Source organism: Mirounga leonina, unplaced genomic scaffold (genome assembly GCF_011800145.1).
Source record: "Mirounga leonina isolate KUSES-001 unplaced genomic scaffold, KU_Mleo_1.0 Mir_150, whole genome shotgun sequence".
NCBI lineage: Eukaryota > Metazoa > Chordata > Mammalia > Carnivora > Phocidae > Mirounga > Mirounga leonina.
The window spans coordinates 5113579-5132122 of record NW_023270374.1 but is presented as its reverse complement, the minus strand read 5'-3'; the positions used below and the strand labels follow the sequence as shown (position 1 = coordinate 5132122).

The window sequence follows — 18544 nt, the reverse complement described above, 5'->3', positions numbered from 1 at the left end:
CACAGACCTTTAAAATTGTGTGATAAATTCCATTTACTTATCTATTCATTTTGACCTCATGACCAGTTAAAATGATTTCACCAATATTAAAAAATCAAAATTATGGAATTAATACAGATATTTAAAAGTGATATGCCTTTGATTACAGTTTTAAATGTTTGTTGCTAATTGCTGCAACAAATACACACTTTTATTTATTTTTTAAATTTTATTATGTTATTTTAGCCACCATACATCATTAGTTTTTTTTTTAAATTTTATTTTGTTATGTTAATCACCATACATTACATCATTAGTTTTTGATGTAGTGTTCCATGATTCATCATTTGCATATAACACCCAGCGCTCCATGCAGAACGTGCCCCTTTTTTTTTTATTCTTATGTTAATCCCCATACATTACATCATTAGTTTTAGATGAAGTGTTCCATGATTCATTGTTTGTGCATAACACCCAGTGCTCCATGCAGAATGTGCCCTCCTCAATACCCACCACCAGGCCAACCCATCCTCCCACCCCCCTCCCCTCTAGAACCCTCAGTTTGTTTTTCAGAGTCCATCGTCTCTCATGGTTCATCTCCCCCTCCGATTCCCCCCCTTCATTTTTCCCTTCCTACTTTTTTTTTTAACATATAATGTATTATTTGTTTCAGAGGTACAGATCTGTGATTCAACAGTCTTGCACAACTCACAGCGCTCACCATAGCACATACCCTCCCCAATGTCTATCACCTAGCCACCCCATCCCTCCCACCCCCCACCACTCCAGCAACCCTCAGTTTGTTTCCTGAGATTAAGAATTCCTCATATCAGTGAGGTCATATGATACATGTCTTTCTCTGATTGACTTATTTCACTCAGCATAACACCCTCCAGTTCCATCTACGTCGTTGCTAATGGCAAGATTTCATTCCTTTTGATGGCTGCATAATATTCCACTATATATATAGACCACATCTTCTTTATCCATTCATCTGTCAATGGACATCTTGGTTCTTTTAGATTTATCCAGCCTCTAAGCTTTACCTAACCAGGACTAAAAGTTCCATTCCAACAGCTCTCACTCTGAGGAGAGCACCCAGCCCTGCAGTGAGGCTTCTTAATGGAGGAGATAGCACTCATTATTAGGTTAGACCTTTCAACTGCTCTGGAACAGGCCACTGCACAAGACAAGACTGCCAAAACATTCTATATTTAGTTTCTCAAATGCTATTTATTTAAACATGTCAATACCAATAAGGCAGTGACATTTTTAGTCTCATACAGAGATGTGTAAAAGGTGGTTTATAAAACAATTCTCACGCAACAGTGAATAACGAAACTGCCATGAACACACAGACCAAGCCTGAGGGTTGGTAGGGGACCAATGACCCTGAATAGAGCCCAGAAGCAGCCTCACTGTAGCAGATCCTCATGGAACTCAGCAACTTGAGAGCATCAGCTATGATAAAAGAGCCCCGCTCGTCTATGTCCCACTGACCAGCACCTTTGCCTGACCGGGTATACTTTGCTAAAATATGTGTACTCCCAACTGAAACAACAAGTGATAACATATTACCTCTTTGCTGTCAGTCTCTGAAAATCCTAATTTTTCAGCATCTTCTTGGGCAGCTTCTTTCTTATCTGGTTCTTCCATGAACACAGGTTTGTCCTGGAGGATCCACTTTCTGTACACTTGAACTACCTTCCTTGTTACAGCTATGTCACAGGAAGGCAACAAAAATGCCTAAAATAAGAAGAGAAGACTCCCTTTAACTCCACACCTGCTTAGATCACTGTAACACACACATAACAGCCATTTCCAATCACCATCACTAATTTCAGACTTTCCTCTGAAACATACAGGGCCACATATTTTTGTGCACACCAAACTTGCTGAGGAAAAAAGGCATTTTCAATTGGGCCAGAAAATGTCATGCAATTTAAAAATAACTTCTGCATTCTGAATAGTTTTTTCACAAAAATAGCCAACATGCACACCTACACAGATACTTTAATTGGCTATACAGACAATAATAGTTACACAACTGGGAACCTTTCCCAATGAATTAGAAATTGATTATAAGACAACAGACATACTACTGCAGCCAGCTGCAGCCAACTGCCACACCTCTGCCCAATCCATGTTCAGGGATGTTGTGTAGGTGACAGAGGGAGTATTTACACCACAGAAGCTGACAAATGCTAATAACTGGAGCCTTTCTTTCTTTCTTTTTTTTTTTTTTGTCTTTCTCTTCCTTCCTTATTTCCTCCCTCCCTTACACCTTCTCTTCCCTTTCTGAGAGCCAATATTCACCAGCATACCAGTGAGTAAAGATTGTACTCAGGTGTTCTGTACTCACTGGTATGCTGGTGAATGTTGGTTCTCAGAAAATACATTAAAGAGAGTCCCAGGCCAGTTGTAGCATTGTGCACATTTATGCGAACTTTTTTATTTTTTTTGACATTTTTCAAATTTATTTTAGAGAGAGAGAGTGAGCGAGCATGTGCACAACAGGGGAAGGGGCAGAAGGTGAGGGAGAGGGCAAGCAGACTCCAGCACTGAGCGCAGAGCCTGACGCGGGGCTCAATCCCATGATGCTGAGATCATGCCTGAGCCAAAACCAAGAATCAGACTTTAGCCAATTGAGCTACACAGGCACCCCATGAATTTAACATTAAAGAATCTCTTTACACATATGCATGTAAGAATTCTGATTTAATGTAAGGTTCCAAAAATATAAGCCAAAAGGTAAAGGAGAAATGTATTTGCCTTTTGAGTATCAGATCTAAGGAATATTTCTGTCTGAGGGGTAAACACAAAGGAAAGGAACTCAATACTACAGGAAATGCTTTTATTCCATAGATGAGGAATTAAGCTGAGGCTCAGAACACCTGAGATATTTTCCCAAGGTTACAAAGTAAGTTAGTGATGATTCTAGGTCTTGAGATCTCAAGATTCAGAGATTTAATACTGTCCTTAATGTTCATGCCACAGGATCCAATTACAGGCAGATTTCAGTGTAACAAGGGTTCATGCAATATATAAATTTCCATCGATGTTGCATCAAATTCCAGAATAGAGGAGTCTGTGTTATAACAAGACTGTAACATATCAATGTAACAAATATTCTGACTTGTATCTCAAGAAAGATCAACAAAGACAGAGTATGACAAAGTACAATGGTGTCCCACTCTAATTTTGTTCCAAATTTTATTACAAATATTTTCACACATACAAAAAAGTAGAAATACTTTAAAGTGATTACCTATATACTGCCGCCTAGATTCTACCATTAGCATTTGCTAGATTTGTTTACCACATATCTGTCAATCCACCCCTATTTATCCTTCTTTCAATCCATCTTATTTTTGATGCATTTCAAAGAAATCTGCAGACATCAGTACATTTCACCCCTAAATATTTCAACATGCGTATCACTGATTAGAGTTCAAAATTTTTTATGGTACTTTACATAAAATTTATAAATAATGAAATGCACAAATCTTAAGTGGACCATGTGATGAGGTTTGAAAAATGTAGACAATGAGGTAAATCGAGGTATATCATGTTATCCTCCCCCCAGGAAGCAAATAGAAATTTTCTCTGTAGGAAAATAAAATCATAGTAAAACCCAAATTATTTGTACAAACTGGTTAATATTATGTAGCATATTAATTAAAAATCAGAAATATGAGAAAAGAAGTCAATATTAACAAAACCACAATAAAAACCAGACAATACTTTAAACACACAGGAAATCAGGATAAAGAAAGTTTCAAAAAGAAATGTAAATGGAATTGAAAAATGAAATAACCAAAATTAAAAACTCAGTGTGTGGCTTAACAGAATGGACATGGTTGAAAACTGGATGAAAAATCCGAAGGAAACACCCAGAATGAAGCACGGCAAGATGAAAGGATGGCTAACTCAGAAGGGAAGGCAAGAGAGAGAACACAATGAATAGCTGATCTTATGCATGGCTGCAGATGCACAAGGAAAGAAGATTAGCAAAAAGGGGCAGAAATGATACTTGAGGAGAGAATGGCTGAGAATTTTGCCAAAATTGGTAAAAGATGGCAATCCACAGATTCAAGAATCACAAACACAAGCAGGGTAAATACAGAGTATATTGCAGTAAAACTGCTGAAAACCAAGAACAATCAGAAAATCTTATAAGCTTCCAGAGGAAAAAAGAGACATTTCCTCCAAAGGAGCAACCACATGACCTCACATGACTTCTCAAAGAAACAATGGAACAAATATTCAATATGCAAAGAGAAAACAGCTGCCCATGTAGAATTCACTATCCAGAAAAATTGCACTTCAAAAACAAAAGCAAAATAGAGAAATTTTCAGATACAGAAATGAGAAAAACTTTTACCAGGACATCTAACCTAAGGGAAATACTAAAAGTTATTCTTTAGGCAGAAGGAAAATAATCCTGGATCAGAGATTCAGGAAGAGATAAAAACGCAATAAAAGGATAATTATTTGGATAAATCTAAATGAATAAAATGTAAATACGAATATATATGAATAAAAAGAATAAAACTGGGTAAAATAATAGTTACAAAAGAGATAATATATGTGTATATATATGAATAATATATATTCATAAGATGGAAGTCAAATACAGGTGGCCCTCAACTTACAGTGGTCCAACTTAGAAGTTTTCAACTTTATGATAGTGCAAAAGTAATGCATATTCAGTAGAAACTGTACTTTGAATTTTGATCTTTTCCTGGGCTAGGGATATGTAGTATGACACTCTCTGTGGTGCTGGGTGGTAGCAGGGGCTACAGCTCCCAGTCAACCCTGGGACCACAAGGATAAACAACTGATACAATTACAACCATTTTGTACCCATATAACCATTCTGTTTTTCACTTCCAGTATGGAATAATCTCAAATAATAAATTATATGAGATATTTAATACTTTAGTATAAGCTAGGCTTTGTGTTAGATGATTTTGCCCAACTTGTAGGCTAAAGTAAGTGTTCTGAGCATGTGCAGGGTAGCTGAGATTAAGCTATGACGTTTGGTAGGTTAGGTATATTAAATGCATTTTTGACTTATGGGGGTATTTCAACTTATGATGGGTTTATCAGGATGTAACTGCATTGTGAGTCGAGGCAAATCTGTACATAGCAAGGGCATATGAACTGAGAAGGAATAAATGGAACTGGAGTGCAGACCTACAGTGTAAAAGTTGAAATTCATGCTAGATTTTAAGTTAGGGATGTTAACAATTAAAATATTACAAATGAGTATAAAAATACTAAGCTAGAAGAGAAAAATGGGATGCTAAAAACAACCAGCCTGAGAGAATTCAATACAATTAGAAAGCAGAAAGTAAGATAGTAAACTTAAACACAATTACAGTAGTTGTTATATCAACTGTAAAGGGAATAATGCTCCAATCAAAAGATTGAAATTATAAGGTTTGATTTTAAAAACTATTAAAAAGACTATATGCCATATATAAGAGGACATCCAAAACATATGAATATGGAGAGATTGAAAGTAGAAAGTTAGAAAGAGATATACCATGCAAACAACTAGCCAAAAGAAAACTGGTAGAGCTGTATTAAGAATAGGCAAGACTGGGGCGCCTGGGTGGCTCAGTCGGTTAAGCGGCTGCCTTTGGCTCAGGTCATGATCCCAGGGTCCTGGGATCGAGCCCCGCATCGGGCTCCCTGCTCAGTGGGGAGCCTGCTTCTCCCTCTCCCTCTGCCTGCCTCTCTGCCTACTTGTTCTCTCTCTCTCTCTGTCAAATAAATAAATAAAATCTTTAAAAAAAAAAAAAAGAATAGGCAAGACTGACTTTGAGGCAAAAAAAAAAAAAGCATTACTAGAGATAAAGAGGAAAAATTCTTACTGATGAAAGATTCAATTCAAAGGAACATACATTTGTGAATCTATACTAAAACTAATAATTCTGCCTCAAATATATACATACATATGTGAAGGTATATATACACATATACATATATATAGCAAATACTGATAGACTTTGAAAAAAAAATAGACCAATCCACAGTCAAAGTAGGATATTCTCAGTAACTTGCAGAACAGCAGATAAAAAATAATAAGGATAGAGGAGAGTGGAACTCATGCTTCCTACCTTCTCGCCATATTCTCCATGTCTCAACCTCTCATATTTTTCATCTTTGTCTCTCTGAGGGACACTCAGGATAATTTCTTCAGATCTGTCCATCTGTTTAATTTGTTCTCAGTTGTACCTAACCTGCTCTTAAACTCACCCACTGAGGTTTTCCTTTACTATTTCAATATTACATTTTTTTTCATTTCTAGAAGTTTTATTATCTTATTATTCAAATCTGCTTAGTCATTTGTTACAATTTCTTGTTTCCTGGAAACATTTCCAAGCTTGTCTTTTATTACTTTAAACATGTTGAAGGTATTCATACTGAAAATTCTAGAAAAGTTTTGACTTACAAATTCCTAATTGGAAGAAAGGGTGACCTGAAATTATTATACCCAGCTAAACTGCTGTTCATGTGGAAAGGCAAAAGGAAAACATTCCTCATCACAAAAGAACTCAGGGACTAGAGCCTCAAGACACCTTCTTGGAAACACCCACTTGATGATAAAACGAGGCCATCCAAGAAGTCAATCAAAGCAAGCATGTTAGGACTGAAGACACCAGGAGGAAAGAGTCTATCTAAATTCAGAACCAAAACTAAACAATTCTGCACATTAGGATTCCAAAACTGACCACAAATAATGGTAAATTTAGGCTATCAATTTATAATATAATGAAATAAGTGGATGGGGAGAGGAGGCTGAAGAAAATACAAGGCTGATAACTTCTTCAGCTAGTGCTATCTAAAATTACACCATGGGGATAAAAGTGATTCCACCACCTTAATGTGATTATAATCTTCTCATTATAGATAAATCTTTTAGTAGTTAATATTTCTTGTGGTAAAGAAATGTTTATTTGAATTTCTAACAATTCTGTTTCTCTTTATTTTCTTTTCTTCTGTTAAATTCAAATAAAATGAAATTCAGAGCTCTTCATTAAAAATACATGAAAGAATCATTAAGAATTAAAGATTCCATTGTCATGAAGTTATCTGTCAGTCTCTCAACCCCTCCTCGGCACTTCCACATACCTTCCCCTTGCCTCTGCCTTCACCTCTGTCAACCTCTGTCTGGTTTTACCTTCACCCGTCCAAGGCTGTCTGTCTGTCTGTCTGTCCATCTTTAACTGCCTGCTACATTCTCTGCACCTATGCACCCGTGCGTCTACACCACCCCACTCACCTCCACCTCTGCCAGCTGGCCTGTCTACCTCCACCTGTCTCATCTTCTACACCTGCCTGCCAGTTTGTTTATGTCTATCAGCTCATCTGTAAGCCTTCCTGTCTGTCTGCCAGGCTGCTCTCTGTCTGTTTATATCCTGCCTTACCCATCTCCTCTCTGCCAGGCTCTTATCTGCTTATCTAGGTAGCCAGGCCAGCAGCCAAATACACACATATAGAAATACCTGAAATGATACTCTTCTAACATCAACAGTTATTGCTTAATGACAGTATTTTGAGTGATTTGCTTGAGACTGTGTTTATCTAATGAACATTCGCTTTTTTAAAAATAAAATATTCTTTAAAACAAAACCAACAACAAACAGAATAATGTAATCAACAAATAACCTTTAGAGCAGTGCTTTGAACTTTTCAGACCTATAACCTAAGTAAGACATATTACAGAAGCATATATGCATTTATATATAGTATATACATAAATATTGTTTTAGAAGTTTCACAAAGAAATACTAATCATTAGAACATGCAGTAAACTCTGAAATGTTTTGGTCTATTTTATTCTATTCCATTATTTAAAAAACTTTTTTTAAAAGATTTAATTTATTCATTTGAGAGAGAAAGAGAGAGACAGAGCACAAGCAGGGGGAGAGGGAAAGGGAGAAGCAGACTCCTCGCTGAGCTGGGAGCCCAACGTGGGGCTAGATCCCAGAACCTGGAGATCATGACCTGAGCCGAACGAAGGCAGACACTTAACCAGCTGAGCCACCCAAGCACCCCAAAATACTGGCTTTTGATAAGTTGATTTCATGACCTAAAAATGGTCACAACAAGTAGTCTGAAAAACACTGGTAAGAAGACAAGTTTCCAGCAGAGTGACCCCAAGACCAGAACTGGCCCACCTGAAGCCTCTACCACTCACTGCTAGCCTGCCTGCTTGGGGCAGCAGTAAGGGCTCGTTAGCCCTGCCACGAGCCTCTCTGCCCCCGGGGTCCCTCGTCAGCATTTATTTCCATGTCACACACGTGGACATCTGATCTGCCATCATGCACAGTTCTCGGGTGCACACACACACATCTTACCTCCCTACTGAGAACATGTGCTTCCTGAATGTACATTTTAAACTTGAATGGCCTTTAGGCCTAAATATTTAATAGTCTCTGAACACTTCAAAATTAAAAAAGAAATCACTAGGAAAGGAGTCACATTTTGCCATCCAGAAAATAAAAATTCACCATTGACCACAAGAGGGCAATAGAACACAATGTTAAAACCATGCCCCTACAAGCATCTCTACCTAGTATTTTAACTAGCACAACACTCATATTTTAAATTTCACATATACGCTTTCAAATTAGATTTGATGAAGAATAATGATAAAATGTAAATAAAATGTTTTTTGGCTTCACGGCACAAAGATGTCTCAGAAGTTCGGTCATAAGTAGTTTGCAGTTACCTCCGTGGCCCAAGCTACTTCAGAACTGAATTTAGAGCACGCTCTTGCCAATAATGGATACAGACAGAACTGTCCGTATGATAAATTAACAATTTACACAATAGAGGTAAAACCACATCAGTTTAGCATGTATCTCGTGTGCAAAATTTATAAGCTTTGTCAATCATATCTAGTCTTATAGTAAGCACTGGCATCCAAGAGCTTAAAACATTGCTACAGATCAGGGTCTGCAACTATGGCCTATCATCCAAATCCAGCCTGCCAAGTGACTTTCATAAAGTTCTTTATGAACACAGCCATGTTTCTTTGTTAGGTGCTGCCCACGGCTCCTTTCTCACTGTGAAAGCAGAGCTGAGGAGCTGCAACCGAGCCCACATGATCAACAAAGTCTGAAATATTCTTATCTGCTCCTTTATATGACCCCTATCCTCAATTACATGCCCTCTAGGACCTTGATGATTTCAAATCAAATTAAATGGTTACCAAGTACCTTCCATGTGTACAACAGGAACCCAACAGGGCAACATTAATGAAGAGAATAGGGTAGATTTTTAAATCAGGGATTATGATGGTAAAAGAATGTTTTGGCAGCATGACATATACAGTATAGGTTAGAAAGGGATGACATAGCAGGTGTGGGGCTCCAGGGAGCATGCTGCTAACCACAGTCAAAGGAAAAGGAGGGAGCAGGAGTGAGAAAGCCTCCTGCATGACTTGCCCAGTGATGGCTCAGAGGAGGAGCAGGAGACAAGGAGCACAGGAGGGCGAAAATTAATATGCACATAAGAACACGAGTCCCGTTAAAGAAGTGGTCACGTCATGAGGAGAAGCTGATGTTATGGAAGAAACTAAGCTAAGCTTTCGCTTCATTATCATTAAGACACCACTAGAATATCAGACAAGATCACCAGTGGGCATTTCAAAAGGCAAGTGTGCAAACAAGAAGCAAGGTCCAGACAAAAGGCTTGACTGGGAGTCTCATGCCACAGAGCTGCTGGCTCTGCACAAGCAGTTGAAGGCCCTAGGGAGGCAAGTGTGGAGTTACAGAACCTTGGTTGACTCTTGGAATCTGGGGTCAAATAAAAAGGGGCCAAGAAATGAGACAGAGAAGACACAGTTAGGGAGTAGGAAGAACCAAGGCAGTGCTGAGATCCAAAACCAGAAAAATATTTTATAAGGGGAATTTTCATTGAAGCTTAAACTAATATTTTCTTAAGTCAAACATTTTTATTCATTAAAATACAAAATAAGGTAAAACCTCCAGATTGCTATGGATTACACTGAGACTTTCATTCTTGGCTGATTTCTCCTTAATGACAGTCTCCGACGTGAAGGGGTTAATCACTATCTAGAAGTCTTGCCCCTCCACAAAAAGCTCTTCGTGGTGCGCATACACGGTTCACGTGTGGGCACAGGACTCCTCCCCTTCTCCCTACCAGTCATGGTCTCTGCCATTCAGGGGCCTCACCGTCTGTGCAGGTGCCCAGACTCAAAAGCTACTCCCCATCACATTAACACACCCACAGAAAAGCCAGGCTCTGTCTCCCAGGGCACCAGTACCAAGAGGCAGGTGGCCAGTGGCTCCACCCCACACCACAGAGCTACTGTCTTTCCCTGCACCGCCGGTTCTGCTTCCTCTGTCCGAGTTTCTCCACAGCAGCATACTGACACTGGGGCCTGATGTTCTCTGTCATGGGGTAGTGGAATGGAGTCCCTGTTCTGTGCCTACAGGAGAATCACTGGCTACTACCCACTAGATGCCAGTGGCACTGCCCTCTTCCCAGTTGTGACAACCAAAAATGTCTCCAGACAATGCCCAAGGTCCCCTGGGGGGCAGAGCCAGCCCCGGTTGTCGCTCAGGGCTGCTAATCGTTGCTGGCCTCTGATCTAGCTCTGCTGTCTTCTTCCTCACTTGCACCCTCTTTCTTGTTTGCACTTCCCCTCCCTTTTCGCCCACCACAGTGTCCACCACCCAGCTGCTCTATCAGTGTCAGCCCTTGCTTTCCCCTTATTCCCCTCCCTTCCCAGCTTTTTCCTCTTATGTCATAAATACTTCTATCACACGTGCATTCCATGTGTGTTTGCAGGGAAAGTACAACCATCTGCAGAGCCTCCACAGAGCTCCCTCGGGCCCTCAGGACAACACCAGCCTGGGGCTCCTCTTTGCCATGTTCATTTGTTGATGAGTATTCAGCAAGGGCTTTCTTCCCACCTACCTCCGGGTTTCAAGTTTCTTATGGACACATGAGGGTATTTTGGGGATGATTTGCTCATATATAGAATTTCCCCTCCATGTGTAGAAATTTTACAAAAAAATCTTAAAAAATCATAAACATAATCACAACACTCCACATGACAAATTAAAAGCAGGATTAGAGGGATCATTATTCAGCCCTGCAATGTAGCCCAACTCATCAATAGTATTTCTTGCAGTACTATGAGCAAAAGAACATGAACAAAACTCTCTTCAATTTCATGAACTTACAACACACATGCACACAAACACACACACACACACACACACTAACCTGACGAAAGACTTCATTCACAAAGTTGACATAACCTCGTGTTGACAAGAGAATCCGCTGCACCATTTCATACACAGTGCGGTGCTCTTCTTCAATGCTACAAAGGCTGGAGTTGCTGAGTCTTCGGTCGGACAAGGTGCTGCTGTTGGAATGGTTTTTGTCCTGCTCTGCAGGCCCGCCGCCATCCAGCTCCGCTGGCACCCTCTCTTGCCCCACACCACCACCAACAGTCTGGAAGAAAGCCATTACCACTTCTGAGTGAGCCTCTTTGACACACAAGAACACCCAGTGAAACTGAAGACTTGCTTTATTTTAAAGAACTCTAGTTACCATCAACTTGAAGGCAAGCTAGACACCAGCACTGCTCGAAGCACAAGGGGCCCCAGACCTGTCCTCACCAATTTCCCAATTCACCAGCTAACCCCTCCCCAACTTGGTTATTTTAACAGGAAAACACTAAATTATTGCAGGGAGGGAAGTTGTGAAATTTTCTCAACCTAAAAACTTTAACTTATATTTGCAAAATCATAGTACAAATTGTGTCAATGAATTTATACTATGATCACCTTTGGTTTCTAAATTCAGCAGTTACTCTATGGTCACAGACTTGAAAGTTCAGTGGATTTTTTGCAGCCACAATGTTGGAAAGCATCATTTGATTCATGAGACTAAGTGACACCTGATGGAGGAGTGTCAAGATCTTTAGAGTGTATTTTATGAGAAGAATCTTGATCTGAGTTTTATATTCAGAATCTCACATCGAACTTAACTGAAATACTTACAAAACGTTAAATATTTAGAAGGCTTTAAGAGCACAAAAAAATAAAATAATTCATGCAATGACTCACATGTTTATTGTGGATTTCTGCTCTCATCTCCCCATAGAATTAAAGGTTTCCTCCAAATATAATACACGTATAATTTTGCTTCATTTTTGTAAATTCCACTATCATTTTAAGTGCCAAAAATGTATAACCCAAATACCACTAAAATTCTACCCACTGTGAATATTTTTTACAACAAATGATAAGATATGAGTAGTACAAAATAGTAATTTCAGTAACTACCAAGGACAGTTTGAAAGCAGATATCCAAATAGCAATCTCTAGGGAAAATTAATGGAAGATTATATTTATAATAATTTTTCTCTTCATGCCTTAGCTACTAAGTCTGTGTGGCTTATCAAAGGTACTGTCATACTGTCAGATGAGCTGTCCTATAGAAATTATTTCATCCTTTTTGATGCATCAACTATCTTCATAAAAAAATAAAATTTTACTCATTTTTACTGACATATATATTTAATCTCTAAACTACGGAGGTTGGATTAAGTCTAATGTCTCTCTTATGGCTCCATAACCTGTGACTCTTTGATCAATAACTCCCATTCTCCCCCACAGGCCAAAGAAAGAGGGAAAAAAACCCCATGTACATATGTACATATATAGCAAATTAAAAATGATCACAAATTCTATGATACCCCCTTCCCTTTGATCCACATGGGCTCTGTGACTGTGTTAACCAGTGGAATAGAGTGGAAGAGACCTGTGCCAGTTTCAGGCCCAGGTCCAAGAGGTTGACAGTTACCACTTCCCATCTCTTGGAACATTTGGTACTGGAGCTCTGAGCAGCCAGGGAAGAAGTCCAACGACCCTGTTAGAGAGGCCCAGCTGAGCCCCGCCTTCCAACTGCACCCATCAAAGTAACAGGCATGTGAATAAAGTCATCCTGAACCCTCTAGACCAACCAGCCGCCAGCTGAAGACCACCACCCACTGACCTCAGTTAACGCCATATGAAGCACAAGAATTGTCCAACCAGATCCTGCCCAAATTTCTGACCCAAAAAGTATATGTAACACGACAAAAGGGTTGTTGTTTTAAGCCACCAAGTTTTGAAGTCATTAGATAACTAATTGAGTAACACAGCAATTAGGTAGCTAAAATAATGTAAACAAAGATATATGTTTAAAGGCACCAAGTAATTTTTAAAAAGTGCTCTGAACATACTGAAAAACAGAAACAGACCCATAAATACATAGAACAAACTGGTAAACAAACTCCTCCAAAGAGGAGGCAGTGGGTGAAGAAGCAAAATGGGTGAAGGGCAATGGGAGACATAAGCTTCCAGTTATGAAATTAATAAATCACGGGATGAAAGGCACAGCATAGGGAATATGGTCGATGGTAGTGTATGGTGAGCATAGCATAACATACAGACTTGTCAAATCCTATGTTGTACACCTGAAACTAACGTAACATTGTGTGTCAACTATACTTCAATTAAAAAAATCAAAACAAGTTTAAAAAAATTAAAAGTGAACTCTGTTATCCAAATAGGACATAAGAGATGGATTTCCCATCTGCCATAAACTGAAAACGACTTCTCTTGATAGAACAATGCTTTCCTTAGTCTTAGTCCCTACTCCCTCCACAGAAGGCTACTTTCTGAAAACATCTATATGTTTTGACAGACGTATAACTACAGTGAGTGATTAAGAGTGAACACAAACTGATAATCCAAGTTTCCTCATATCTTGTCTCTTTTATGAAGATTAACAGTAAAAGCATACGTAAGAATTAACCACAGAGAGAGGTCCATTTTCCACCCACTACAATCAAGCTGGAATTCTCAACTATTATTTAGTATTAGTTGATTCTGGTGGCAGATGCAAAAATGGTTTTCACTTCTTTGGCACATGATGAAGCCTTAGTCTGTGGAACAGACTTATCAGCTTGGCCCAGGCCTGCACTGCAAGGGTTCAGGAAATTGCATGATACAAGCTGCCACTTAACCCTTCCCATCAACCCTCCCCAACATCTGGTTTCTTCTCAGACCTGTTCACTGTCAGGGTCAAGCTAAAGGGGGACACCCACAAAGCAGGTGTGAAACGAGAGGATGCAACCACCGTGCTGGTGGTGATGCCTGATGCCACTGAATGCCCCTGTCATGATTCTCCTACACAGTTGGGGGCAGCCTGTACTGCCTCGGTAGAGGCTCTGGGACACAGAAATTACTAGAGTGGGAGTCAACAAAAAAATTAATATACAAATTCCTATAGGGTTGTCAATTTGTGGGATTCACTTTTTCTAACCGTTCATTCCACAAAATACAATTTCAGGAAACCCACAGCCCATGAATCATTATTGAAGGGTGTATTCTGACATAATAAAAAGTGTAACTAAGGGTTATCATACAAATATCATACAAAAAACCGGTATCATCTCAAATTTTTTTTCATTCCCAAATGGACTTTTATGGGTTTTAATGTCAATTAATATGCTTATAGAACTGGTAAAAAACGGTCACTGATGAAATCTTAAAATCATCACTCTGCTTTCTCTAATGTATGAAGTACTTTTATCTCATACAAAAATGAATTACTAAGGACTAAACAATACTTCACTGAACACATTTTCAGCTGAAATGATGCACCAAGAATGTACAGCTTTGTTCAGGTTTATGCTGTTGTTGTCAACATAGTATACGGATGTAAGAGCAACTGTCTTTTCATTCTCCCATGAGTATTTGTTATACCAGATTCTACAAGTGGTAAGAAAACTTAGTCTAGAAGATACACTAAGTCCTCTCCTCCCTGGTGAAAAATACTGTTAAAGGTATTAGTTTTAGATCCGGAAGCAAATTCACTTTGGAAAAAAACACACCAAAAAACCCCTCAAACATGACCTTTAATACAGTGATAAGAGCAAAAGTGTAAACTCCATTTGGAAACAGCACTTAAAATATTGTTTTGAAGGGCTTTTACAAGAGCAGTATATTCTTTGAAAGGAGATTTGGATCAACTGATTAAGTAATTCACTTTACATAGGCCAAATTATATTAAATTTGAAATTCCAAACAAAAACTTTCAGGAGACAAATGAAATTATATGTGCTTTTATTCCTACAACTCTGTCTCCAAAATCTAATATTCAATTATTTAAATTGCTGCTTTTTCTCATGCACAATGCAGATGAAGAGAGGAACACAGACACATGTGAGATGAAGTGGGAAAAAGAGCTGTGAGGCACAGAAGGGAGTACAGGAGCTAACTGATCAGCTGAATAATGACCCTCCCAAAGATGTCCATGCCCTAATCCCCAGAACCTTTGAGTATCTTACCTTACCTGGCAAATGGGATTTAGCAGGTGTGACTAAATTAAGGTGTGAGAGGGAGAGATTATCCTGGATTATCTGGGTGGTCCCAATGTAATCATGAGGATCCACAGGAGATAGGAGGATCAGACACAGAAGGCAATGTGAAGATGGAAACAGAGGGAGAAAAGGTGATGTAATGAAGGGCTGCAAGCCAGGGAATGCAAGCAGCCTCTAGAAGCTGGACAAAGCAAGAAAATGGATTCTCCTCTAGAGCCTCCAGAAGGAACACAGACCTGCCAACACCCTGATTTTACCACACTGAGACTGATTTTGAACTTCTGACTTCCAAAACTGCAAGATAATAAATTTCCAAGCCACTGAAAGTTTGTAATTCACTATAGCAGCACACCGTGAGGCGTATTGAGAGTCTATACAATGGCAGCAACCATTTCTGGGTATGGCCATCTGCAGGGTGTGGTAGCACTGGGCCTGGATAGTTGTCTGCCCAGCATCCATTCCCCCTCCCTAATGGAACCCCAGTGCTCCGTGTGCCTCCTCCCCTGTAGCGCAGGTGACTCACAGGAAGCTGGTCCCATCCACAGTACCAGGGAAGTGTTCTGTCATGGAAGCCAGTCATTCATGTCCCTCCTGGGCCATTCACATAGCCAGCTTTAAGCCAGTTAGTGCCTTGTTATTGTTCTAGGAGAGACAAGTAACCTAGGTTGTCCCACTCAGACAAAAGGGAAGGGCTTTACAGAAAATATCTGGGTTGTCTCTGAACATGAACAAGGAAGCCAGTGACCCCACTGCTGGCAGCCATCTTATAATCAACAGGGTGTGGAAGAAAAACCTGCCAGAGGGAAAGGGCAGAGGAGGGAAAACTGTAGGGGATCATGGAGAGAGTGTGAATAAAAACCACATTCTCTGCCAGCCCTGCCTTGAGCTTCTTCTTTATGAGATTAAAATATTTCCTTTTTATCTTTAAGACAGTTTGAGTTATGGAGTCTTTTTCTGTTAGGATAATACAACCATCCAAACTGATTCAGGAGGTCAGACCTTTACGGACACTAAGAAAGCCAGATAATAAAAGTAGATGACTCACAAGTGTGAATAACCAACTAAGGAAAAAAAACTAGAACCTTGAATCAGTGGTTAATCTACTATTCTTGCTACTTCTCATCATCCAAATGTATTTTTCAAGAATGAGAAACTTACTTTCAATAAATACAGTGATGGTTTTCTGAAATTTTGAAACCAGGTAGGAAAAAGTCATAGCCTTTAAATAGACTGTTTTGAACTGACTTAACAACCACACAAGATACAATGTAAAATTTATCCAAGTGTGACTGAGTTTCTTATATATGATTTCATACAAATTTTTGTCTACCTGATGATTTTTACTTTTTGTCTACCTGATGGGTGAATAAAGGTCTCTCAACATGGTCCAGAACTAAGTGTTCCCCGGCTCATAGTGAAATCCAGGGTCATTTTTATTTCCTCTTCTGTGAACTTTTCTTTCATCTCCTTTTGTCTGTTTTTCAATTGGACTGTTTGTCTTCTTATCAATTTGTAGGCATTCTCTATATATCAGAGGCATGAACTCCTTTAACAGCTCTGATGTTACAGATGCTTTTCACAGTCTGTTGCCCACATGTGGCTTTACTCTATCTTTTGACATACAACCTTTTTCAAATTTTTAAAATAAAGTGGAACCTCATTTCTTCTGTGGCTTATGGGTCTTACTTATCTCTACCTAAGGTAGCCTACCACTTCCCAAATTTATACATTCCCCTAGATTGTCCCCTAAATTCTTTATCATTTTGTTTTTATATTTAGACCTTAAATCAATTTAGAACACAAATCAGTCTGACATCTGTGATATGAAGCAAGGTTCTGAGAAAGAGAGAGAAAGACAGACAGACTGACAGTTCTTTCAGCCCTGAGGGTTATAGATTAGATTCAATATTCAATGCTACTCTGTCTCATTTTCTAGAAGGAACTTGTGGTTTCTGTCTGGAACTCTGATAATTTTTTCTTAATCCCTGAAAGTCAAATAGGTTTATGTCTGTTTAGGTTTGTCTGTTTAGCTAATTCTCCCTGAGACTTGAAGGCCTTGTTAATCTAAGGCATGACTTTTTTTCAACTCAAGTCAATTTTGCATTCGTTCAAATTATCACTTCTGATTTTTTCTCCTTTTGTCCTCATGCCTTGCAAAGTAGGTCTGGACCTGACCTCAGATCATATTTATTCTTTTCTGATTTCCATCTCTTTGAATTTTTCCTTAGTGTTGTGGGATATTCCTTTTGAAAATCAATTTTGTTCTCAGCAGTGATCATTACTGTGTTTTACAGTTTACCTATTAGATTTTTAAACTAATGAATTTAAGGTTTTTTAAAGCTTTTTAAATTTTTTTAATGATTTTTAAAATTTATTTGACAGAGAACAAGAGCAAGAGAGCGAGCACAAGCAGGGGGAGCAGCAGAGGGAGAGGGAGAAGCACACTCCCCACTGAGCAGGGAGCCCGCCTCGGGACTCCATCCCAGGACCCCGGGACCAAGACTTGAGCCGAAGGCAGACACTTAACTGACTGAGCCATCCAGGCACCCCAAAGCTTTCTTTTAAAATCTTCAGTAAGTCTTTTGTTGCTCTTACTGTAATTGTATTCCCCTCAGACTTCTTTGAAAATGTTTCTCCAGTTCTTTAGTCAGTTCTTATCAATGAGGACACGTGATCTGGACCTCAGTTTGGTGCTCTTCCATCAAGATGCTAATTGTCACTCAGGTGTGTACACTCTTCCAGGTAAGGCCTAGTCACGCTTCTGGGAACTCCAGGGCATCAGCAAACCTGCTCTAAGTGAACCACACTTTGTGCATAAAACCATGTCCCTGCCATGAAGCAGCTGCTCTCGAACCTCTCCAAGTGGTCCTGCTCTACCCAGCGCAAAGTCCCTAAGCAACTCAGCCTGCTGGGAAAGCCCTATTTGTCTGTGATTAAGGACCTCAAGAGAGGGAAGATACACCACAGGCCCCACACAGAAAGAGGTCTTTGGGGTGCCTGGGTGGCTCAGTCGGTTAAGTATCTGCCTTCAGCTCAGGTCATGATCTCAGGGTCCTGAGATCAAGCCCCACACTGGGCTCCTTGCTCTGTGGGGAGCCCACTTCTCCCTCTCCTCCCCACTTGTACTCTCACTATCTC

The 18544-nt window shown here is 39.5% G+C and overlaps 1 protein-coding gene across 5 annotated transcripts in view; it reads right to left on the bottom strand.

The window, feature by feature from the left end:
* RALGAPA2 (Ral GTPase activating protein catalytic subunit alpha 2) overlaps positions 1-18544 on the bottom strand; it is a 324790-nt gene that overhangs the window by 226404 nt on the left and 79842 nt on the right. For all 5 annotated transcript variants that reach the window (XM_035005755.1, XM_035005753.1, XM_035005752.1 and 2 more), the window contains 2 exons: positions 11254-11484; positions 1558-1725 (listed from right to left, as the gene is read on the bottom strand). In XM_035005755.1, the coding sequence (XP_034861646.1) occupies positions 1558-1725; positions 11254-11484 (399 nt within the window). The remainder of the gene's footprint in view (positions 1-1557; positions 1726-11253; positions 11485-18544) is intronic.